Source organism: Mugil cephalus, chromosome 21 (assembly GCF_022458985.1).
Source record: "Mugil cephalus isolate CIBA_MC_2020 chromosome 21, CIBA_Mcephalus_1.1, whole genome shotgun sequence".
Classification (NCBI taxonomy): Eukaryota; Metazoa; Chordata; class Actinopteri; order Mugiliformes; family Mugilidae; genus Mugil; species Mugil cephalus.
The window spans coordinates 17646657-17671724 of NC_061790.1; the positions used below are offsets into that span (position 1 = coordinate 17646657).

At 39.9% G+C, this 25068-nt stretch overlaps 3 protein-coding genes across 3 annotated transcripts; 2 read left to right on the plus strand and 1 right to left on the minus strand.

Annotated features, from left to right (window-relative positions):
* The first annotated feature begins 448 nt into the window (after positions 1-448).
* Positions 449-5016, plus strand: mep1a.1 (meprin A, alpha (PABA peptide hydrolase), tandem duplicate 1). Its single transcript, XM_047573794.1, has 14 exons — positions 449-577; positions 654-678; positions 766-810; positions 914-954; positions 1121-1199; positions 1306-1423; positions 1864-2039; positions 2185-2406; positions 2515-2661; positions 2769-2984; positions 3554-4015; positions 4346-4519; positions 4625-4698; positions 4782-5016. The coding sequence occupies exons 1-13, from the start codon at positions 518-520 to the stop codon at positions 4666-4668; spliced, it is 1809 nt and encodes a 602-aa protein (XP_047429750.1). The 5' UTR covers positions 449-517; the 3' UTR covers positions 4669-4698; positions 4782-5016.
* Positions 5017-6671: 1655 nt separating this feature from the next.
* Positions 6672-15695, plus strand: mep1a.2 (meprin A, alpha (PABA peptide hydrolase), tandem duplicate 2). Its single transcript, XM_047574531.1, has 14 exons — positions 6672-6809; positions 6897-6921; positions 7042-7095; positions 7208-7245; positions 7322-7397; positions 7485-7602; positions 9080-9255; positions 9675-9896; positions 10955-11101; positions 11259-11474; positions 12113-12559; positions 13694-13867; positions 13948-14152; positions 14973-15695. Exons 1-14 carry the CDS (start codon positions 6747-6749, stop codon positions 15124-15126), a joined length of 2115 nt encoding a protein of 704 aa, XP_047430487.1. The 5' UTR covers positions 6672-6746; the 3' UTR covers positions 15127-15695.
* On the minus strand, positions 15693-23682 carry adgrf3b (adhesion G protein-coupled receptor F3b). The gene is made up of 8 exons (XM_047574384.1): positions 23418-23682; positions 22201-22419; positions 21540-21742; positions 20450-20635; positions 18262-19566; positions 17821-17862; positions 17641-17670; positions 15693-17525 (listed from the first exon to the last, which is right to left on the minus strand). Exons 1-8 carry the CDS (start codon positions 23644-23646, stop codon positions 17457-17459), a joined length of 2283 nt encoding a protein of 760 aa, XP_047430340.1. The 5' UTR covers positions 23647-23682; the 3' UTR covers positions 15693-17456.
* Positions 23683-25068: the final 1386 nt, after the last annotated feature.

Consider the following 25068-nt stretch of genomic DNA (forward strand, 5'->3'; position numbering starts at 1 on the left):
ACGTTCCAACTTCAAGCCTAAAGGACAGGTTCTGACATCCACTTTGTTTGAGGACAGTCATTTCAGAAACTTTAGTAACAGAGTCTCCAATCAAACTGCATACTTTTAAAATGTCAGGTGCATTTGAACACCCGGAGAAACCCCAAGCAAGCTTGGGGTGAGCTTATAAACTATTCAGAGAGGGCTTCTGTCTTTTTTTCCCATGACCTTTGACTCAATCGCATATAAAATTATCCTTTGGCTTACTGTATCATAGACAACCTTGAGCTGGTTAGAGGCTGTTGAGCTGACTTTAGGGTCAATCTCAAACCTTATTTATCAGATAACAGACAGGGGTAGTGTCAAAAAGTGCATGGCACTGCAACCTTGTGCACAAAATGCCAACCAATCAGTAACAGCTTTCAGTCAAAGTCCTTAAGTTACTCTTTATAGCCAACATAAACCTCATCCAGTTCTAAAGGTCGTATCTTGTCTGCGTGTAAAGCATCGAAGAGACGTTTACCTGGTGATTTTCTGCATGATGATGGAGAGAGCACTGTTATTGTTTGGACTGGTGGCTCTGGCCACTTCATACGCAGTGAGTATTCATCTTTTACAGTTAGCATCATTTCCCTGAACTGCACTTGGACTGACATTGATTTTGCTTCATGCAGATACCAGTTTCAACTAAGGTACACGGTAGGTCATAAGTGAATCTTTGCTACAAGACGTCAAAGTTGTGAAAGAAAGAAATGTGACAGCTAGCTTTGTCTGTCTTTATTACAGAGGTGTATGAGAATGGTGAAGATGAGAATCCCATCCTAAACAAGGGTGAGCTGCAAAGCTGCATTGCTACATAATCCACGCACTAATGTGGAAATGTGTAAAATGTCGAGTAACTGGATAATTAACCCTGTTCTCACTTATGCTGCAGATTCAGACGACAGCCTCTTTGAAGGGGACATTTTGATTCCTGTAAGTTGTAATTAAAGGGAATCTTTTAGATGATCTCTGTTAAGAATTTGTTGATAAGTGCAATATGTATCTTAAATAATGTTTTTTTGTGTGTATTTGTGCATTGATTGGGCATTAAAATCACAGTTATTTAGAGTCATGTTTAAACACCTTGTGCATGCTACAGCAAGAAGGAAAAAATGCCCTGATTGACAAGAGATACAGATGGAAGTTTCCCATCCCTTACATCCTGGGTGATGACTTGGGTGAGTCGCTTTAGTATGCGTCACACACACACACGCACACACACACACATATATATATATACACACATATATATATACATCCATTGTTGTTTGTCACGCTCCCCAGATCTGAATGCCAAAGGCTGCGTCCACCAGGCGTTTGAAATGTATCGGCTCAAGTCTTGCATCGACTTCAAACCTTACGAAGGAGAGAAGACCTTCATCAAGTTTGTCAAGAGAGGAGGGTATGGCAAGACTTCCACTTTTGTGTCACTAGCTGTAAAACAAGCAAAAAAAAAAACCTCACAACTCACCTTCAGTCTCTGCGTTCAAGTTCATGCTATCTGGTGAACTAAAGCAATATGTGACTTTGTGTTAATGGTTTCAGTTTGATTAACTATTCACTTCTGACATTGAACTGGTATTAGGTGTTTACAACTACTGCACCTCTTGTTGCATCTACTGTGTACCACATATTCAAATACTTTACAGAAAGATAATTCATTTCCATAGTCCTGGAACTCTTTCTTCAGGACCTTATGTTGTCCTGAGGGGGCAATCAACGTACGTACTTTAGTTCAAGTGCTTTGCGACTTGTTTACCGTTGGTCTATTTCCTCAGTAGCTCTGGATGAAGCTTTGTCAAGACAACCAACTGTCGCTATGTCATCACTGTGCTGTCATAGGTGCTTCTCCAGCGTTGGCGTCCAGGAGAATGGTCAGATCTTGTCTTTGGGGAGAGGCTGTGACCACAAGGCGGTGATTGAGCACGAGCTGCTCCACGCTCTGGGGTTTTACCATGAGCAGTCGCGCACGGACAGGGACGACTACGTCGACATCTGGCTGGACCAGGTTACGCCAGGTCTGTCTAGCAGCTTGATCCTGCATCGTTTCCTTTCATGCTCTGTAAAAGTATTTTTTATCACAGAAATGATAACCTGCTGAATGACTATCCATCTTATCACCACCTTTCTGTGGTTACTTAAATACTGGAAATTCCCTTGCAGGACTTGAACACAATTTCAACAAATACAACGATGACTTCATCACTGATCAAAACACGGCATACGACTATGAGTCTGTGATGCATTACAGGCCGTTCTCCTTCAATAAGAACGAATCCATCCCCACTATCACCACCAAAATCCCAGAGTTCTACAACATCATTGGCCAGTACCTCGACTTCAGTGAGAAGGACACTCTGAGGCTCAACCGGATGTACAACTGTTGTACGTATATCTTGCCAGGGTGACCTTTATTGTTTGACCAGTTTCTTAACAGCTGATAGTGTGAGAATTGTTCGATAAACCTCCAAATCCCCCTCTCTTCCTCCATAGCTGGCCCGCTCACCCTGCTGGATCAGTGTACTTTTGAGTATGCCAGCATCTGTGGGATGATCCAGACCTCATCTGATGATGCTGACTGGATACATACCAAGAGCAGTGCGGGTGCTGAGGATCACACAATCCTAGGAAAGTGCACAGGTCAGAGCTGAGGAATGTTCCTTATTGAAATACCATTTACTGGCAGACAAAGCGAGAAAAAAAGAGCAATATTTAAAGAGAATGTTTTGTTTTTGTTTTTTTTCAAGATGCTGGTTACTTCATGCACTTTAATACTAAGACCGGGAAGCCCGAAGAGTCTGCTCTGCTGGAATCCCGAACCCTCTACCCCAAGAGGAAGCTTCAGTGTCTGCAGTTCTTCTACAAGATGACCGGTAGCTCCAAGGACAGGCTGGTGATCTGGGTCAAAGAGGATGATGGCACAGGAACCGTTCGCAGAGTGAAGAAAATACACACATTTTATGGTATTTGTTTAAAGGGCACGTCTATGCAGGGTACATTTTTCACAGTGAATGCCGGGAATTTTCCATCAAATACCTGAACACACAGCTTAGGTTAAAGGCAAATATTCATTCGAAGATTTGTTTAGCTGTTCGGTGGCCGATAGTGATATTCAAATCAAGTTGTTTGTAGACATCCTGAAACATAAAACTGCACAATTATGAAATGTGTTGATATTTAAGAGCTTCTTACAAGCACTCAAGCACTGTCATGGGAAAGTTTTGAACAGTGAAGGTTCCTCATGACCCTTCCGTTCCTTTTCCCCTACCTTTTTCTTCCAATGTTTATGCTAAGCTAAGCACAACCGATGAGTTGTATATTTCATAATACTCAGTGTTACACACTGGATCATTTTCTTTGCAGGGTCGGTTAACCTAAACTGATTTTGGTTCAAGCTTTCCCTTCATCATCTTCTAGTCTTTATGCTACGCTAAGCCAAGCTATTTGTTTTCTGGCTATAAATTTAAGGCCTGATATAAGAGAAGTTAAAGGTTAAAAGATTTGTTGTCGGATCCCTTTCCTTCTTACACAGCGGATTCTGACCATACATGGAAGATCGCCCACGTCCCATTAGAAGAAGGAGTGAAATTCCGCTACGCTTTCCAAGCTGTGCGTGGTGACCCCTCTGGCTCAGCTGGTGGCATCTACATTGACGACATCAGCCTGACCGAGACGCGCTGCCCCAACGCTGTGTGGAGGATCCAGAACTTCTCCAAGATCATGGAAACAGCTGACAGCACCACTGTTATTGACAGTCCTCGTTTCTACAGCCCTGAAGGCTACGGTTACGGTGTCCGCATTATGCCCTTGTCAAGTTACAGTGATTATACGGGGAACTACGTCGGCCTGTACTTTCACCTGGCCAGCGGGGAGAATGACATGGTGATGCAGTGGCCAGCTGTAAACAGACAGGCCACGTTGGTGGTGATGGACCAAGACCCAGACATTAAGCTGAGGATGTCCTCTGCTCGCAGTCTCACCACTGACATGAGTAGTAAGTACATTTTGTGGCCAGAGGGATTAGAATAAGAACAGTGCACTATGATGACACAATACTGGACCATCTGTGCTTATTCGTGTTTAGCTGACCCAACAAACCATATAAATGTCTTCTGTACATTTCTGTAAGAACTAAAGAAAACCTTTGGATCATGTCAGATGGACCAGCCTTCATGTCAAAATCACCCTCTAATATTTACCTTGCATTTTGAACCATAAGGCTGTATCTACACCAGTTTTCAGCAACATGAGTGCGCAACATGGCTGCTGTTTGTGGTCTACACTGTCTCCTCACTTAGTGATTCTGCCCTTCTGTTTCCTCTAGTGTCAGATGGAAAGCTACTTTGGGACAATCCCTCGAATGTGGGGAGTTATGACTCCTCCTGTGATTGCTACAGAGGCACATCGTGGGGTTGGAGGAACTTCATCAAGCACTTTGACCTGAGGAGGCGCAACTACCTCAAGAACGACGATCTCATTATCTTCGTCGACTTTGAGGGTTAGTGGGCCATGCCGTATGTGAAAATGTTTGGTGTTTTCAGAGACATTCAAATGATCTGTGGCCAGTGAGCAGACAGGTCATAAAATGTTCGTGTGCCCACAGACATAACATCACTAATCAAGACTGAAGTTCCCATTTCCGGGTAAAGTCACGCAGACTTCTGCCATGAACCAAAGGTAAGACATCCGACATGTTTCTGTTTCACTTGGCAAGATAGCATCACATAATTATGTGTATTCTTTGTTTCATTTCTGTTTAGAAAGGAATGCAGCACATGAAGTGAACGTGATGAGAAAACTCTGAAGATGAAGAAAGAATGGACAAACACTGCAGTATCACAATAAGATGCAAAATAAAACATGTTTGGTTATATTTAGTATAAAAATATGTACATAACATATATGTTCTTAAAAGTATGCACTAGCTTTGAATTGTGTTATCACTGAAGTACTGTCTTAATTAAAGTTATTAAATTAAACTCGAACAGCGAACAAGCATGTGTTCATTTGTCAGTGTTTTTTTTATTTTTTATTGTTGTTGTTTTGCATACATGGCAGTCACCATGTGGGTGTTTTATGTGCACCTTTCCATTTATTAAATTTGACTGGATGAATGCAACTTTAACCAACATGAACTTAAGGAACACCAACACATAATGATCGATGTGGCCATCACACAGAGTATAATTTACATCTACACTCACTGGCCACTTCGTTAGGTACAACTGTTCAATTGCTTGCTAACACAAATAACTAATCAGCAAATCACATGGCTGCAATTCAGTGCATTTAGGCAAGTAGAGGTGATCAAGACAACTTGCTGAAGTTCAAACCGAACATCAGAATGGGAAAGAAAGGGGATTTAAGTGACTTTGAACGTGGTATGGTTGTTGGTGCCGGACGGGCTGGTCTGAGTATTTTAGAAACTGCTGATCTACTGGGATTTTCACACAAAACCATCTCTAGGGTTTACAGAGAATGGTCCGAAAAAGAGAAAATATCCAGTGAGCGACAGTTGTGTGGATAAAAATGCTTTGTTGATGTGAGAGGTCAGAGGAGAATGGGCAGACTGGTTGGAGATGATAGAAAGACAACAGTAACTCAAAGAACCACTGGTTACAACCAAGGAATATAGAATACCATCTCTAAATGCACATCACGTCCAACCTTGAAGCAGCAGAAGACCACAACATGAAAGCATGGATCCATCCTGCCTTGTATCAACAGTTCAGGCTGGTGGTGGTGGTGTAACGACGTTTGGGATATTTTCTTGGCACACTTTGGACCCCTTAGAACAAACTGAGCATGGTTTAAATATCACAGCCTGCCTGAGTATTGTTGCTGCCCATGTCCATCTCTTTATGACCACAGTGTACCATCTTCTGACGACTACTTCCAGCAGGATAATGCATCATGTTACAAAGCTCATATCATCTCAAACATGACAATGAGTTCACTGCACTCCAATAGCCTCCCTAGTCACCAGATCTCAATCCAGTAGAGCAGGAGATTTGGATCATAGACATGCAGCCAACAAATCTGCAGCAACTTTGTGATGCTATCATGTCAATAATGGACCAAAATCTCTGAGGAATGTTTGTTTGTAATGCTGTCTGTGGCTCTAGAGGAGTCACCCATGAAGACAGAATCCTGATAGTGTCATCAGGTTCTACCAAAAAGAACGTTGTATCATGGGAAATGTAGGGTCTACTGTAGACATGTATCACCACCTCCAACCAGCTTTTAAGATCAATCAAAGTTATGACCATTAAATTGCAACTCAGCGTTAAGTAGACAGAATTACACTAAGGCTGGAGGCATCATCTTCTTAGAAATCTGCCCTAGCTTTATATAAAAGCCTTGGCTGCTGAGACTGCTTAATTTTTGACTATTGTTTTCAAAACCTGTGTTGCGTTAGTCCCTGAACTTTATATACTGTAGGTGCAATAATCATTACATTGCTTCTTTAATATCACCAGAATCAGCTGTGTTGACAGATCATGCATAACAGGAAGATAAGATAAGGAAAATCTAATAAACACCATAATCACCAGGTTTATGGACCTTTACTTCAGCCTGTGTCACTCAGTCTGAAGTGTGACACGTGTGAAATGGCAGTTATCCATTAAAAACTGTAATCCTGATCAAAGTTCTTCTCAGGCTGCTGTCTTTATGGGCATGTTTACAGTGGCATCACAGAAACACGATTCTGTGTGAATAGAGACATGGGCTCTGGAGACTGTTTGAAGAAAATTGCGGCTCTGATTGCGGTCGTTGCGGTTTTGAAGGTAGGGAATCTTTTAAGAATTCAGAGAAATGGGAAAGGTAACGTCCCTGCTGATAGTTTGACTTATGATGAATCTCTTGTGTGCTAGGTGCAAGCTCTTCCGACGCCTACCGGTTGGTTTCTTTTAACTTTTTCTGACAACATGCACAAGCTCTTTCTTTTCCTTTCTTTTCTTTTCTTTTCTTTTCTTTTCTTTTCTTTTCTTTAATTTTAATATTAAGTTTATCCTCCAGGTAATGATGCAGATGCAGGTGAACTGAGAGACGACATACCTGACATCAACAGAGGTATGGTGTTTTAGCCCTATCTGACGCTGATACACTGTACTGATTTCTGGATATTCATGTTTTGTTTTGTTTAGTTTTGTTTTTTAAAAAAATGCTCTGTGCACATTTTTAGGGTTGAATCATCTGTTTGAGGGAGACATTGCTGGTAATGTAAGTATGCAGAGTCGAAACTGTACTTGTCAACAACCAAAAGTCAAGAACTGAATTCTGTCAACGTGTCCTGCAGCCCAGCAGAAATGGAATCCTCGATCAAACAAGAAGATGGACGTTTCCCATCCCTTACATCCTGATGGATTCTTTAGGTACACTGTGCATGACGGAATACATTTTTACCAACGCATATGTGGATGAACGTGTACTGATTTAGAAATTGTTTACTCTTGCTTTAGAGCTGAATGCCAAAGGTGTGATCTTACAGGCGTTTGAAGAGTACCGTTTGAGATCCTGTGTGGACTTCAAGCCCTATGAGGGAGAAACCACTTACATCTCATTTACCAAGCTGTCTGGGTGAGCTGCAGCGCACCACCCTGACTCAGGCGCGATCTCTGCTCTTGCTCAACTTCATGGGCCTTGGGCCTGATAAGTCATCATACTTGAGTCATAAAAGTTCAGTTTATTTGAAGGGGGACAGCATGAGACAAGTAACGATTTTCAGTGTATTAATTGCAGTGGATGGTGGGCTGTACACCCCAGTTTGGAGGAGTAGATGAGTGCCTACATAGAAGGAATGAACCACCATGAATGGATTTTTTTTTTTTCACCTAAAACAGTCAGTCTTAGTTTAAATGTGTGGTATATTTGCAATATCAATCAATTAATCAATATATCTATCTGTTTGTCAAACAATCAAACTTTATTCATAAAGCAATTTTCATACAAAAGATGCAGCCCAAAGTGCTTTCATAAAAAAAAAAAACAAATACAATAGACCCAAGAGACCACACAGGTATGTAAACACACAGGCACACACACGAAAATTTAAAAACACTGAGGAATTAAGAACACCACCACCTTGAAGTTGAGGACACACTACAGACATAAAAATAACTGTATACATTATAACTATAATTTAGTAATGGTCTAAAGGATATAAATAAATACAATTCAATTAATCAACTATAAATGTAAAAAAAATAAATAAATAAAATGAGTTAAGTTAAAATGAGTTAAAAGTCAGACTAAAAAGATAAAATACTAAATAAATAAATAATATAGTAACGAGACTTAAGGGTAAAAATAATTTAAAAAACAAAAGTAAAATTAAGTTAAAAGTCAGACTAAAAAACAGAAAACGATAAAATAAACAAAATTCAATAAATAACCAGACTAAAAGGTAAATAAAATACAAAAAGGTAGGTCTTTAGTTTGCTTTTAAAAACGTCCACATTGTCTCCTCAGGTCCTCAGGCAGACTGGTCCACAAGCGGGAACCATAACGGTAAAAGGAGGCCTCACCATATGTTTTGGTTAAAAAGTTTGGAGTAGTTAAAAGGACGCTGCCTGAAGACCTGAGAGTTCTAGAGGGCTCATAATGTTAAAAGCAAATCACATAAATATTAGGACCAAGACCATTAAGAGCTTTAAAAATCATTAAGAGGAACTTACGATCAATATGAAACAGCTTTACTGCTTTCATTTCTTTTTCATTATACCACGTAGATTACATACATTCCTAGTCTACCACTGCCTTGATTGGTGGTGTTTAGTTGCTTTAAAGGAGAGTAACATAACAGCTTCAGTTACCCATTGGAAAGGACTGTGTACCATGAAGGTAAAACCGCGATAACATACAAAATCTATCATACAATGAAACTGATACTAACTTATGGATAAGCACTTCATATCAGCCTACTTAAACATCGTGATGTCCCTTAACCAAAGATTAGGAAATGCGATGGGATGCTATTTAAAGCTCAAAATAATAACAATGACATGATTTATTCAGGCTGATTTTATTTATTTATTTTTTCATTTCAACTGTTCAGCTGCTGGTCATATGTTGGAGATGATAAAACGGGCCAGAATGTGTCCATCGGGGCCAGGTGTGACAGTAAGGCCGTTGTGGAGCACGAGCTTCTCCACGCTCTGGGCTTCTATCATGAGCAGTCTCGTTCGGACAGAGACGACTACGTTAAAATCTGGTGGGACCAGATCGTAGAAGGTGGGTCCCAGTTATTTCACCTTTGTTAAAGATGACTGCGTGTAGAGTCCTCAATGAGAAGCCTATCAACCAACCAATGCAAAAGTGTTACATTTACTGAATTGTAGATGAAGGCAGTTGTCGGTCTAGACGAGCTAAAAATAATTCTAAGTTTGCAACAAAAGGTGAGGCATTATAACTGTATTAATTTTATTTAACTCATATACAAACAACGGATGTATTTGGTCTGAATAAGAGTGTAGCACAAAACACAAAACTGAGACAGTTTCATCAGTGTCATCACTTAACTTAAAACATGCCTCGAATATATTAGATACTGTTACAGATGTGTTTTTGGTGGGCTTTGGTGATTTCATGGATGGATAAGGTCCATATACAGTCACACACACACGTTAATGTTACGTTCTCTGACCCCACAGGGATGGAGCACAATTTCAATAAGTATGAGGATGACTTCATCACTGATATGAACACGCCATATGATTATGAGTCCATCATGCACTACAGACCGCTTTCCTTCAACAAGAATGAAAGCATCCCCACAATCACCACCACCATACCGTTCTTTAATGAGGTTATTGGCCAGAGGCTGGATTTCAGCGCCGAAGACATCACAAGACTCAACCGCATGTATGACTGTGGTGAGTGTTTCCCCCTGCTGACTGCATAAAGGTTACTCTGGTACCTGGTTAATGTCATACATTTGGCAAATGAATGTGGCAATGGGTCACTATTACCTTACTCAAAAGACAAATCATGTTACGTGTTGGTGTAAGCAAACTGCTGAAGAAGAAGTTGTAACACCAGAAATGTAAAAATGTTCTTAGAGCTGCACAGTATTTTCACTGGCTCAAACCTAGGTAACCCTAACCCACAAACAATCACCACCTAACGTTGTAACACTTTTCAGATTTTTGGTCTGTGTTTGGAGTTTTGAATTTGCTCTTCCCAACTATATAACCAGCCACAGTTGGAAGAAAAGTCAGATAAATAAGTTCTACTAAAGCCACCTACCACTACCACATGGCAATCTAGCAAATGAACACAACTAAACATTTAGCTGTTGAAGAGCAAAATATTCTCAAGGGTTAGCGGGTGGTAAAAAGAAGACTAAATGTTTACGAGCAATGGTGGGAGACCAGACCCCTGTTAATGTTGGTCCATACAACATTGGTCCACCACGAACGCATAAAAAGCCACTTGACACAAACATGTTGTGATAATGTGTCATATTTTCAGAAATCCATCACCATTGTGGTAAAAAACTATGCTTATTGTTTCTTTTAAACAGAGTCCTTCAATGCTGCCTTAAGGCACAGTTTGGTGTAAAGTGACTTATTGTGTCTTTCTGTTAATTACAACCAGTGTTGTATCTATCCTACAGTTGTAATAGTTAGTAATAAGAAGTGGTGACTACTTCTTTCTGACTAAATCATTAACTGTTTACACTGGGGAATAAGTTACTTACAATTTATAAGTTTTTAAAAATTAACAGCAGATGCAGCTCCGCCAAAGGACTAGCTGAAAGGAGGAGGCTTTTTGAGTGTGCAGCTGACTGAAATGTGTTTGGACGCAGACACAATATAGAGCTGCTTCTTTTACTTTTGTTATTGTGTCTAGTGAACTACGGTTAACATTTGTATGGATAGGTAGTGCTTTCTGTTTTGTGGGCTGGCTGCTGATAAGTTTTCTTTTGCAGCAAACACACACACTCTCCTGGACCAGTGCTCATTTGAGCTGATTAACATCTGTGGAATGATTCAGAACGAGGAGGACAACGCAGACTGGATCCAGACACTGAGCAGTCCAGCAGATGCTGATCACACCCTGGCAGGTCGCTGCAGAGGTACGTAGAAAATTTTGGAGTGCAAAGGTCTTATAGTAATAAAAAGCACAGGTATTGGTTACTTTTGTTACTAAATACTGTTGCAGTGAGATATGAGTAATATTATGTACAACTCAGTAACTGAAACGTATACTCATGGCCACGTTTCTCTTTAAAGATTCCGGTTACTTCATGAAGTTCGATACCTCTTCTGGTGCAGCTGGTAGTAGCGCCTTGCTGGAGTCACGAATCCTCTATCCAAAGAGAGACGAGCAGTGCCTGCAGTTCTTCTATAAGATGACTGGAGCAGCTGGGGACAAACTTGTGATATGGATCAGAACTGATGACGGGACAGGGACTGTACGCAATGTCAAGAAGATCTATACTATTACAGGTATAAGACTGAAAATCTTTTTTTTTTTTTTGTTCCTGAGTTTGTATTCCTGTCTTTCTATGTTGTGGCTGGTCTAAAGACAGATTACATCAGCACTGGGCAATGGCCAATAGCCTACGTGCTGGCGATTTTTCTGAGTCTGCTTTTTCTCCCTCCATTTACATGGTAAAAATAACAGTAATGAATGTTACAAGTGTCAATTTAACCAAAAACATAAACATTTATTGAACTCAAAGAATTCTAGGGGAAGAGCTAAACAGCTTAACAACCACACAACAGCTCCAATCTAAACTGTGGACAGTGGTTGATTGACAACCTGCACTATTAGTTTACCAGAGAGAGGACAAAATATCAGCTAGCAAACTCTGCATGGGCTACATGGGTATGCAGCATCTCTGTCTTTAAATAAATAAATAAATAATAATAAAAAATATATATATGTGTGTGAGTGTGTGTGTGTGTGTGTGTGTGTGTGTGTGTGTGTGTACAGGTGAATGCACCCGCGTATTGGCCAATACTGATACCAGTAAAAAACAGAAATATCGGCCCGATATATCGGCCAGCCGATATATTGGTCGATCTCTAGTTCATGGTGTGATTCAAGTAGGCTAGTTAACCACTTACTTTCTGTCTCTCAGGTGATGGGGATGACGCCTGGAAAATAACCCACGTCACTCTCAAGGTGACAAAGAAGTTCCGCTATTTCTTTCAAGGCATCAGAAGTTCAACCACCTCCTCAGGTGCCATCTTAATCGACGACATCACTCTCACTGAGACAGTTTGCCCCAGTGCTGTATGGCAAATCCGCAACATCACCGCTGTTCTCGCCACCACTCCTTTTGGCCATCCACTTAGAAGCAAATGCTTCTACAACTCGGAGGGCTACTCATTTGGTATGAGTATTTACCCTAATGGAAGATCGGCCGACTACCCGGACTATGTTGGCATGACCTTTCACCTCTGCAGCGGGGAAAATGATGCAGTGATGCAGTGGCCAGTCAAAAACAGGCAAGCAACCATTGTTGTCATGGACCAGGATCCAGATGTTAAACTAAGGATGTCCTCCACGAGAAGCTTCACCACAGGTACCACAAGTGCGGGCATAGAAAGCTAACTGGCAGGATGAATGTGTTAGCTCACCAAAGGTACCACTGGTGGTGGTGAGGTAGTACAGAGACTTTTGTTGCGAATCAACATTTTAATATTACAAGAACACTGCATGACATTACAAGATAACATTACAAGAGTTGCATGATTTGGCTCTTCAGTTGAATTCAGCTTTACAGAGATTTTTTTTTTACTTTTACGGGCCACAAATGTATTGGTTTGATTGAAAAATCTCGGATGAACCCACCACACTGAACAACAGACAGCACTGGCAATGAGCTAGTGAGCATAGTCGGACGTTCAGCTGCTAAAGACCTGGTTTTCGGCAAGCTTGGGATCTTAAGTTGTCCTTGGACCTTAAACTGCCCACCAAATCAGCTGCTGCTTTAAAAACACCTTGTTCAAGCCCTTACACTGATCAGCCACAACACTGAGACCACTGACAGGAGAAGTAAATAACACTGACCATCTTGTGACAACACAATGTTCTGTTTGGAGCTGGCCTCCAAATTCACCAGATCCCAGACTGATCAAGTATCTGTGGGATGATCCACAGAGGCCCCTCTCCTCAACCCATGGGACCCAAAAACCCCCACTAACAACATCCTGTTACCAGACACCACAGGATACCCTCCATGTCCATTCTCTGTTGAGTGACAACTGTTTTTGAGGCACAAGGGAGACCTACACAATATTAGGAAAGTGGTCATAATGTTATGCCTGATTGGTGTATTTCCATGTCTTATATTGCAACAAAAACATCACAGACCACCATACATCCCCTCTTGTTCCTCTCGCATCATGCCCTACGCAGTTTGTGTGGTTCATCTCCAAAAAGCTCTGATACTCTCTGTGGGTCACATCTGAATCGTACTTATTTCCATGCACGCTCACACATACAAAGAATTTGTCTTAGTGTAGTAAATAATACAGTATACACTATATACAAATTATATTTAGTCTGATTGCAGATGATTGCAGCCAGTTTTTCGAAGTTTATCATGAAGAATCCTGTGAATTCTGAGCATCTGTCTTTGCACTTTGACACCTTCATTTCAGCCTTAAATATGCAGATTTCATTTCAGTCTTTCCTTAACAATGTTGCCCCACAGATTCTGATGCCATCTGGAACAAGCCTACAGCCACATCAGGAGCTGAGTGGGATGACAGCTGCAAGTGCTACCGTAGTCGTGATTATGGCTGGAGCACGTTTATTTCTCACAATCAGTTGCACAGGAGGAGCTTCCTCAAAAACAATGATCTCATTATTACGGGTGACTTCAACGGTGAGCATATTAACTCCTTTACCTGGCAACACCAGGCTATTACTCTTATTAACATCCATATTAACCTGATGTTTCATTAGATTTGACCCACTTGATTAAGACCGAGGTGCCTGTCAAACCGGCTCCAACGAGCGAAGGCATTGCTGTGGAGAAAGACGTCAGTGAGTTGGAAATTAAGCCGGAGGCTCCAAAACACAGGGAAGCACGTGCTGCCAACCCCTGTCACTCTAACCCGTGTTTTAACGGAGGTGTGTGTGTGGAGAGTGGGGGGATAGCCTCTTGCAGGTACGTACAGTTGTGGACTCATTTAACATCCTCACTTCAAAAACACACTTAGCTTCATTAACTAAGTCAGCTTGTTGCAGTGGAAGTTTGTGTACAGACATGCATTCAAAATTGCCACAAGGTTTATGATACATGTTCACAACCCAATTTTGATCAGCAAACACAGAAACATAAGCAAAAGCCCATGACCTGGACCGGACCCTGAAACTCCTTACATCCCCATTTGATCATACAGCTACAGGTTGCACCCAAAGAAAAACTGATAAGACATCATCAATTGGTTGTAGCCACAAGTGTTGGTATAGTCCATAGTCTGTATATAAATATGGACAACATGTCCCCACTCCCTTTGATTGACCAAACTGATGCTACTTTCTGTGGGATATGGGTGACACTATTTTGCAGGTTTGGAACTGCCCAGTACTGTCCAAAAGTGTCTCGTTATCAATGACCCGTCCACACTTCCTCCAGACTCGTTTTCTTTTAATAAATACTGTGCTCTGTTCTATTTCCTGTAGTCACAACGAAATGGATTATTTACTGTTTATTTATTTAATTTTCCTACTTTCACTGTCTATGTCTATGGGACAGCTCTATAGAGTGGTTGCCATGGAAACTGGTAGTTATCATAATGTCACCCCCTAAATCAAAATCATCAGATAATTTGACACTTGAACTTACATCAGGATTATATAAACTACCTAAAATGACAGAAACTAGGACACAAGGCTACGGGCAAGTCTAGCTGTATGTACAGTATATCACTACATTACGGTTAAAAGCAATTTCATATTTAAAGGATCTGTCTGTTTCTTTCCAGGTGTGCAACAAGCCAGGCCACCTACTACACTGGTAAGTGGTGTGAGAACACGAAAATAGACGAAAGACTTCTGGGAGCTCTGATTGGTGGCACAGCAGGAACTTTAGTCCTGACGCTGGCCATTTTCAAAGTCATCAGGAGAGCTCAGGAGTAACGAGTCCGCTGCTTTCTTCCCAACACAAACAGAGCAACACTGGACATATTAGTAGCCTATTTATTAAATGGTTCATGTAAGTCCTCACTTCCAGATATTACTTATAGATAGATATTACAAGGCACACTTATGTTCCACATACGCTTCAGAATCAGAATTACTTTAATGATCCCAGGGGGAAATTACTTTTCGTTACAGCAGCTCCTACTCAAAGTGTACTGGTGTTCAGAACAAAGAGCAATGAAGGCAATAAGAATAAGTAGACATTATAGTTAGAATACACGCATCAATGTGAAAAAAATTATAAGAAATATATATAAAAATATGTAAAAAAAATTTGGATTACATCCCCAGTTTTGCATAATGAAATATAGTAAATGTATGTAGTAAAACTGTACGTTCAGTCCGTCACAGTCACATTTTATAATGATTATAGTGGAAACAATGTCAAACCGTATACTGTACATACTGTAACAACAGTGGTTCTGTGTATAAGTTTGGTGTTTCCATGCTGAATGTATTCTGAACATTTGGATTGAAATGTATCAGCAATAAAAGACTGAAAATTGCTCACGTTTATTTTATTGCATATTGGAGATACATGCAGTGCTTATACAGATATATTATACTTATTATATAGTACATGTCAAATGGTGCACATTTACATTTACACTGATCACCTATACAGTTTTTGTGTTTCCGTCAGTGCAGATTTAAAACCTCTCAGCAAAGCTATACAGTAACATTTCTCTATCTGTATTACACAGTCCAGCAGCATCTCTACGCCCAAAGAAATAATAGTAATGTACTGTCAGTTTAATTTGTGGACAATGACAATGATAGGGGCTATGCATAATATCATCAAAACTTCCATTCTAATAGTTAACATTATTATATCTAATAGACAACCAGCTATACCAGTGCAGCTGCCTAGAAACTGTCCTATAACACAATGAAAACTCTCCTGTAGGATACAAGCGCAGCTGCGCCCATATTAACCGCTGTTTCTACCTTCACAGTTTGAAAAGTAGAAATAAATGTGTTGAAAACCTGGACTACATTCACAAACTACCAAAAGACGTTTTGTCCCTACACAGGGTTCAAAGTTAATTGAGAACCATTTGACCTTTGACTTGGCACAGCCTGTAAAGACACTATGCTTACTGGAGCTCGATATTGCTGCGACAAACTGTAGAATGTGCATTATGATCACAAAAGAGTGCGCAAGCGTGCAGCATCTTATTAGTGGTGAAATACACTAAGAACAAGGCTCATTTTCTTAAGTAAAAGACTAGGAAGGAAACATTTGAACTGCTAAAAAATGGGATGTGATAAAGAATTTCTAGTCATGCTAAGCCTGGGAGCGTGTCTCTGTCAGTGTGTTGCAAAACATTAAGAGATATTTTGAGCAATCCAATATATTTTTACATTCAGCTCAACATTGTTGCATTCAGTAACTTATACAGCATATGTATGAAATCAGTAGTGTAATTCTGAAATTTTACCTAAGGTTTTCTTAGGTGCGTTACAGAGAAACATATATTCCACACATTTAACAGTCACATTCGTGAAAGCATCACTGCTGTGATGTGTGCCTCTGGCTGTCTACATGGCACATCCATAGATCCTAGCCGTAAGTAATGGACAATACATGATTTCACCTCATTAAACATTTATATCTAGGAATGTAAAAGTGTTCTGAAAGTCACAGAAATAGATGTCTATCCTAAAGATGAACTGTCTCTAATAGCTTTCTATACAATAGGTTTAGCTACCTAAAATAAAACTTTTCATCAAGTGCTATCATGGGGTAAAATTAATCCAGTGAATATGATAAAAATTAACTTGACAGCATATTGATGTTAGCAGCAAACACAACTGCAGAACACAACTAGGGGAATCTACAGAGCTGCCAGCATGACTATGAACTACTGTTAGAGTTTTACGACTTTCCTTGATGATGCAAATGAACACAGACTTCCTGCCAACAGTTTTATTTTGTTAACCTAGTTTGTTAATTTATTTGTGGAACCAAAAAGGCCGTCATCTAGTTTGGTTAACAAATGTGGTGCGATGGTTTTTGCTCAGTTTTGATCAATGCAAACAAGATGCCGTGTGTTTTATGACAGAAAACCTGTGTGTTTGTGCACTGATGCAACTGCATCTCAAGCAAACATCCCAAAAAGAAACTCCAGCCTTTACACTAAATTAACTGTACCTAAATGCCTAAAATGTCACATATATTGGCACGTTGTGTCACAGGTGATGCCTCAAATGGAATCAGAAAGTAAAAAATAAAAAATAGTCTGTTGGTGAAATTGACCTTGTCCTCATTTGTCTTTGGTGTACATAGTGGAAGTCAAATTCTTGGTACTCTCACTTTTTCCTTTTGACTTTGCCTGGGTGGAGATAGAAAAAGAGTTATGACGCAGGTTTAAATCATCTTTAGATATAATCCTGAACATATTGTTACTGTATATATGTGTGTATTGTACGCATGTGTACTATACCTACCGTTATGATCTTGAACAGTTCCTGTCTGACCTGAAAATGGTAACACAGATACAATACATTATAAATCTGCTTTGTGCTGAACACTAAACATCTCATGTCCATTAGACTTCAGCGAGATATTTAGCAAATAACAATAATTGAAAATGACACAAGCCATTGTTGGCAAAATAAAAATCCTACCTTCGTCTCCGCAAAACACCCCGTTATCAAAATGAAAAAACCCTGCAAGAGAAATGAAGAGGTAGGTTTCACACTGTTTTTAGAAGCAGATAATTTTGAGGAAAAAAAAATGTATACCACATTTTCTGGCTTTTTTCTTATAATTTATACTAAATATAGTTTGCAGAAATGTACAATATCAACCAAGGTTCCACCAGTCCAGCACACAAATATTACTTAATGAGCTTTTAAGTCTTTAGGTCTTTTGGCTTTGGCATCACCAGTTCCTACAAAATACATTTTTAATGAAACTGCTCTTATAAATCGATTTCTCTCTAAGCCTCCGACTAAATACAATTTCTTGCATATGCGATTCTGATTTAACACAATTAATGGATAGGTTGCGTGTGTGAGTGCTGATCAGTTTTGAACCACACCTATCTCCTATGAGTGTTGCTTTACCTGGAAGGAGTTCAGGATGGTGAAACTGTAGTTCACAATTTCTCTCATTGGGTCCTCGTCGTTCATTGTAATCAGAAAGAAGCCAATAATCCATGTTACTCCAAAGACAGGTGTTAGGAAGACCACCACTTTAATTATGCTTTTGGCTGTCTCCTTGTCATCTGCCTTGCTGTTGTCAGGGACCGAGGACTTCATCAGAGTAACAATGACGACCACCATGGAAAAGAGATTGGTCAAAATTACTGTTCCCACAGGGAGGATAAAAGCGTGAATGGAGCCCACCAAGAGTTTTTCATAAACCAGCCAACATGATTTCTTATTATAGTAGGGCTGGTCGGTGTATTTACAATACACATAGCTTGACCCCACAATCAGGATTGGGCAAACGTAGCCCACAATGCTGGAGAGGAACATAAAGACTCTTTTCCTCAGTGGACTGAAGACAAAGATGAGCTGGTGGACAAGCATGACGCTCAGACACAGCATCCAACAGAACTTGGCTAAGAAAAACAGGTGTTTGCCTACAGTGAAAGCTAGGCATAGGTTTTCACTGAGTTCCTCACCGGAGGCGGAAGCCAAGAAACAGCCATCGGCAAGCAAAAGGAAAGTGGCAATGTTCACCAAAGCTGTGTGACGGAAATGCGAAAGATTGGTCTTGACCACAGCTGACCACACTATGAACTCAATGATGAGAAAGATCAACAAGGAGCAAATGGACACCCCAAGGCCTACGTAGGTAATGATGTCCAGTTCGGGAGAAGGTATGTTGCTCCTGGACATGAGGACAGAGAAGGAAGTCAGGTGGTTGCATTCACACAGTGTGTAGTTCACATCAGTCTGGTTGGCTGTACATCCTGCATCCGACCACTCATTTGACGTGGTGTTCCAGAAGACACAGCGTGCATCTGTGGTGATTAACCGGTCATTGGGAAAGTTCAGTTTAATTTGTATGGACGAATTACTGCTGTTCTGCATTGTGGCTGATAATAAGAGGCGGTTAGGGTCAGTATTTTGGAAGTTGTTCCTTAATTTCTCCATTAGATTTCTCACAGCCACGGTTTTCACCAATCCGGTAGTATTTTGCAGACTCACATCAATGTCAAACACTGATACATTGCAGGAGCTACTTGAGCAGAAACTGAGGTCTAGGTTTGTACTGTTAAATCCAGTGCTGTTGTCGACCATGACATTCTTCACCAGATTCTCCATAGACACGAGGTATTTTGAAGACATACTATGACGAATTGTTTCATTTACATCGGTCCAATTGGAGTTCAACATGTTGCTTGCAGCACTCACTAAGTTCTGAAACAGAATTAAACAGAATTATTGTGGTGCAAAACTCAGTTGTATTTGAGAGACACTTTAGAAAGCTGAGCAAGTTATCTGAAACGGTATTCCTTGAGAATCTTCTCCAGCCAGCACAGTACAAGGAAATAACTGAAGCCTATTCACATACAAAAACAGGCCATTAAAACAAATCTTGCAGCCAATAAACAACATTTAAATCTACTCAGTTGGCTACCTGTGGAAGGGTTTCCTTAGCTACATGTGAGAATGATGTACAGTTTTAGTACAGACAGAGCTTCCTAAACCCCAACTTGCTGTTGACCAATACTTTAAACCATCTTTTGAGGCTTCACCAATAAGACCGTTGTGCTGTGACAACCTAACCTGATTCTGTCACACAGATATACACATGTATGTGGGAAGAAAAGCATAACCCTAGTCGCTGATCAGAGATGGTCTTAGTAATTGATGGCTTTAACCAAGTGGATTTATTTTTGTCCACTTTGTAGTTGAACAGCGGTGACGCTATTTCAGATTACTTTACTTTCTGAACCTTTTCAAACCCGGTGTAGCGGGGTTCTTCTCCCGTTCTACAGGCTGGCTAAGTTTTAGAAGAATTTGTTTACTGAGCATCAGGTGCTTGTGGACAATGCGGTACAGACAAGGACTACAGTCACAAAAATCATTTTGGTTTGTCAGTCAGTTTCCTATTATGTACTTGTGGAAAAGCAATTCAACTCATTTGACACTAGACCATACTATACCTTTGGTCATAAAATGACAACTAGAATATCTTCATGGACAAAGGAAACAATGAAACATGCTGAGGATTAAAAATAAACAATGTCCCCATATAGGACCTTATGAAATAAAGGTACATAAAAGTAAAGCAACTTACAGGAAAGACACTCTCTGACAACTGTATCGTTGCTGATGCCTCAGACATTACATTCAGAACATTGATGGAAGCGCTGACATCGGCTGAATCTGCATCGTCAGTAGAGTTCGATTCAGAGGTGTTCTTGAGTCCTTCAAATATATTCAGGGCCACCTCCTGGGTAGCCCCTAGTCCCTTGATGAAGTTCTAGAAACAAAACAAAACAACAACATAAAATAAATAAATAAATAAAAAAATACATACAAATAAGTTCCCCTCCCTAAAATTTTGAGGAGGTCTACAACCCCATTTTAAATAATACTAGGACACCAGGCAACATCTATTTATAAAAACTGTTTTATTATTTTAGAAGAAAATTACATGAATTTTACATTTGATGCCAACAAAGCATGTGGGCGGGGTACAACTCTGGAAGCATTTGGTGGAGACCATGAGGTTAAATGAACGGCATCGTGGTCTAAGTATAAACCACACATTAATGCTAAGGTTAAGCTTATGTAATGTCATCCAACTTTCCTAGCATGGCATAATAAAGGCCTGAAATGTTTTAAAGACTTTTACAAGGATGGTATTTTTCGCAGCTTTACAGATCTCTCAGGAGAATTTCATTTCCCACCTTCTCATCTTTTCCAATACTTTCAAATTAGACACTGCGCTTGTGTGGTGTACTGTTCATGCCACCTTCCTGATGTCTTCAAATTAAGAAAAACACCCTAGGAGGTGGACTGTATGCCTTGTTCTTAATTCTTCGAGATGCACAATATTTCTATGGTATCAATATGTACTGTTACTTGTTATACAGAGATGATGTGATACCCAATGTGAAATGGATATACATTTCTGTTGTAATGTGCATTACCTCCTAATAAAAATATGTAAAAAAAAAAATAAATAAATAAATAAAAAAGTGTCAGAGCAAAGAGATTGAGCTTGATTTATACTGTTGTTTGCGGTTGTGTATAACAAAGTTTGCCAGTGATTGCTTTGAGTTACATAGTAACTCAGGTGAATGTCACTAATTTCTGACATACATGTCTGATCAAGTCCGTGACCTTAAAAGTTTCAGTACAACAAGTAAAGCCACACTCACCTCAGCTGAATCCAGGACTTTAGTCAGCTCTATGCTGACACAGGAGGAGAACACGTTCTGCCATTTAGCAGCAGTATCACAAGTACGTGATAAATAGCCAGTCTTGCCCTCTGGACATTTCCGAATAACCACTGTCTCTCCCACTGGGGTTTTTGGCCACGACACACCATTTACCTCTCCTGACTCGCAAAATTGGGAATCAGCTTGGAAAAAAAAAAAACAACAAGAAAAAGCGAAGGAATTATTAGTTAATGCAAGCAATATCAGTGAAATTCAAACAACAAAGGTATCCAATATAATTTTATACTAAAGACAAGCTGAATTACAGCTGGTTAAATGCACCGTATTCACAAATAACTGACAACAGTCACATACGATAGATTACTGGGATGACCACGTATGCAGTTTTATTTTGGCCCTTCTTGTTTGTAAAAATGATGGTGGTATTTTGCCCATTCGTGGTTTTCTGGCAACTGACGTTAGATGTAAAAGTGTAGACAATGTTATCTTTCTCCGCTGTAACAAAAAAAAAAAAGAAAAGAGGTTGTCTACATGAGTTGTGTAGGACCAGTGCCAGTTGAAACGTATCATTTGAAGAAAATCTTGTTTTCGATACTGGAATGAAGATGACATGTGAAGAAACATTTTAGGTTTGTCTTACTTTTGTTTTTTAAAGTGTACACAAGACAGTTCATGCACTTGACTGCATATGCCTCTGGTGTTTGTCGGATGGTGGTAGAAACGGTCACGGAGTGGTTTGGGCATACCACGGTGAGGGGGTTTATTTCCATGGTGATCTCATCAGGTAGGAGTGCCACATTCAGCTTAGTTTTGGCTGTATGCCTGACCGACCCTTCAATAAATCCACACTCATATATGCCTGTAGGGAACATGCATGTATATTACATTGTATTTCTAAAGCTGTGTGGATAATGTGTCTTTCTGTCAGAAATGTTTCTCTGGCACATTTGTCTGAAATTGTCTGAAAACACTTAAAGACAAACAAAACTGCTGAATTCTGTCCCAAAAATGTTCTGTAAAGGAAAAACCAATCAATTTCAAGCTGGAAAAGTACTCAGACAGTATTACGTAAAACTACAAATGCAACCTTTAAAAAAAATGCCTTCCACTGTACTGGGATTCAAATAAACTATTAAATAATAATCTCTTAGCAATAGTTCTGTTGATACCTGTATTGTGTTCTGACGAAGGGAGCAATTGACAGAATATTGTCATGATGTTGTGTTAAACCTTGGTTTGCTAAGTGTTCATAAGGTAATCCGGATAAAGTAATCGAGACACACCTACAACTCTATGTTTTGTGATTGGTCATAATTTGTATTTCTGTAAAAAAAAAGTGGAGCATGGACAGCGAGTATGGGCACTAGCACTTGCGTCTGTTCTGTGTTGTTCATGTACATGTGTTTAGCTTGATCAGAAGACCACTTGAATTGTCCAACCTCTCTAACAGAACAGGATCAGCTCGGTTCATTTGTACATTTGAGTGAAATTGTGTTCACATCAGCCCAAATTAACCAGCCTTAGGGATAAGTGAAAAGGAACTGACCTCAGAATGCTTGTGTGGTTTAATGGAAATTTTAAAATGTTTTTTTAGTCCGCTTAAGGCAAATTTAATACCAAACTTGTGGTATTATACACTTGAGATTTGGATGCTACAGCCTCTCTGACGGATATTAAACGGTGAATTCAGGGCACTTGAATGGCTTATAATCATCATATCTGTATCCCGTAGAATGTGAGATTGGCAGAATGTATATGAAGCTGAAAAATGTGCACAAATTATGAGATTTGATCAAGTCAAAAAAGAAAATTTCCAATAAAATTTGTAATATTCAACATTGTCAGCGTGACACTTGCCTTCCCAGATCCCGGTCACTTTTTGGAGCGTAACTTTAACACAAGATTTGTAAATCTCTGTTGCACAGCTAGTGTGTAATTGAACCACAGTGCCAGTATTGAGCTCGAAGCGTTCATTGTGTCTGGTCATGTTCCAGCCAGCACTCCCTGTGGCCTCCTCAAATGTGCAGTTCATTTCTGGTGTAGAAAGGTAGCACACTGTTGTCGGTGGGGCATTTATCTCGACCATTCCTGTGCAAAATAAGCAAAATAAACACACAAAAACAGATACTTCCAAGCTCCTAATCCCATGCTCATACCCTAAACCAGGGGTTCGCAAACTTCACAGTGCCATGGCCCCCTTTAAAATCTGAAAATCTCTCGCGGCCCACCCAACAACTCTGATCAACACACAAGAAGAATTATTTCTTTAACCATACTTAAGGTCCTAAACCAAAGAACTCATGCTCAACATCCTGAACTAAATCCCAAAATTCTAAACTCATGATCATACCCAAAGCCCTAGGGATGCGTACCAATACTACTACCGGTACCATAATGGCACCAGTGCTGACGCAAACAGTAGTAACCAGACCGAAAAGCAATGCAGATCTGCTTCATTTCCGTGCCACTGATTTTATATTTACAGCCCCCTGAGCTCTACTGCAGCAAGTGTTCGAAAGCGATATTGTTCAAGGGAGGTAACACCTCGAATTTGATTGAACATCTGACATCATCTGACCCATGATCAAGATCCTAAACCCATGCCAAGAAACCTGCAGAGGCAGAGTATTAGCCCATGAGTTAGAAAATCAACAAGTGTGATGTGATGAAATCACCAGGTTGCTCTTACGAAACATTATACTTAGTAACACACTGAAAGCACACACTACACCTTAGAAACAATCATGATCTGAAAAAACAAACAAACAAACAAACAAAAAAAAAACGTTTTACCAACCTAGAGTGTCGACAAAAACTTCAGCAACAAGACTGGTTTTCAGTTGCGTTATCACTGACTGAAGGACATGGGTGCTGAATTTGACACTGACAGGTGCCTCAAATTCAACAACGTCCGGGGAGATTCTGGAGAGGATTTGAGGAAAGATGAACAGTCAATGATAAAGTGTCCATTTGCATGTCCACATCTGCAAGGTATTTCATTGTAACACATGAACACATTTAAAACAACATTTGAAAAACGTCCTTATCCATTGTGTATACATTGGCAGCTCTAGAATAGGTTGCGAGTCCACAAATAGACAGCATTACAAAATATCCAAGAAAAATTTCGACAAAATGATTGTCTGTAGTTTGTAGACAGGACTGCAAAATATATATGGTTCGGCAATATGGACACTGGTATTAATTATAAGTTCTACATTTAAAACAATGGTTTGGGGGGGTTGAACACAAACTACAATCTACTTTGTTTTGTGAAAAAAGGTGAAAATATACTGCAGATTGTGTGTCTGAAAAAACAAAGAAATCCATATATTTGCACTGTACCTGGTCACATTCACATACTGTACTGCATTCAGTCCGTCAAAGGCCTTTGTAAGCTTTGAAGAGAAAGAGCATGAAATCATTTATATTTGGTTCATGTATCGTACTGTCAAACGGTTTCAGCAATATAACAGAATGTAACGTGTAACGTGATGAAAGTGAGAAG

Excerpts from the sequence above, each read along its gene's own strand:
- mep1a.1 (XM_047573794.1), top strand. The coding sequence starts at position 518 with ATGATGATGGAGAGAGCACTGTTATTGTTTGGACTGGTGGCTCTGGCC. Across the intron at positions 955-1,120 it reads AAGGGGACATTTTGATTCCT|CAAGAAGGAAAAAATGCCCT; the intron begins GTAAGTTGTAAT and ends TGCATGCTACAG. Across the intron at positions 2,662-2,768 it reads AATCCTAGGAAAGTGCACAG|ATGCTGGTTACTTCATGCAC; the intron begins GTCAGAGCTGAG and ends TTTTTTTTCAAG.
- mep1a.2 (XM_047574531.1), top strand. The coding sequence starts at position 6,747 with ATGGGCTCTGGAGACTGTTTGAAGAAAATTGCGGCTCTGATTGCGGTC. Across the intron at positions 6,922-7,041 it reads AGCTCTTCCGACGCCTACCG|GTAATGATGCAGATGCAGGT; the intron begins GTTGGTTTCTTT and ends TTTATCCTCCAG. Across the intron at positions 7,398-7,484 it reads CATCCTGATGGATTCTTTAG|AGCTGAATGCCAAAGGTGTG; the intron begins GTACACTGTGCA and ends CTCTTGCTTTAG.
- adgrf3b (XM_047574384.1), bottom strand. The coding sequence starts at position 23,646 with ATGGTCGAGATAAATGCCCCACCGACAACAGTGTGCTACCTTTCTACA. Across the intron at positions 22,420-23,417 it reads AGTGACCGGGATCTGGGAAG|GCATATATGAGTGTGGATTT; the intron begins GCAAGTGTCACG and ends TGTTCCCTACAG. Across the intron at positions 20,636-21,539 it reads AAGTCCTGGATTCAGCTGAG|AACTTCATCAAGGGACTAGG; the intron begins GTGAGTGTGGCT and ends TTTTGTTTCTAG.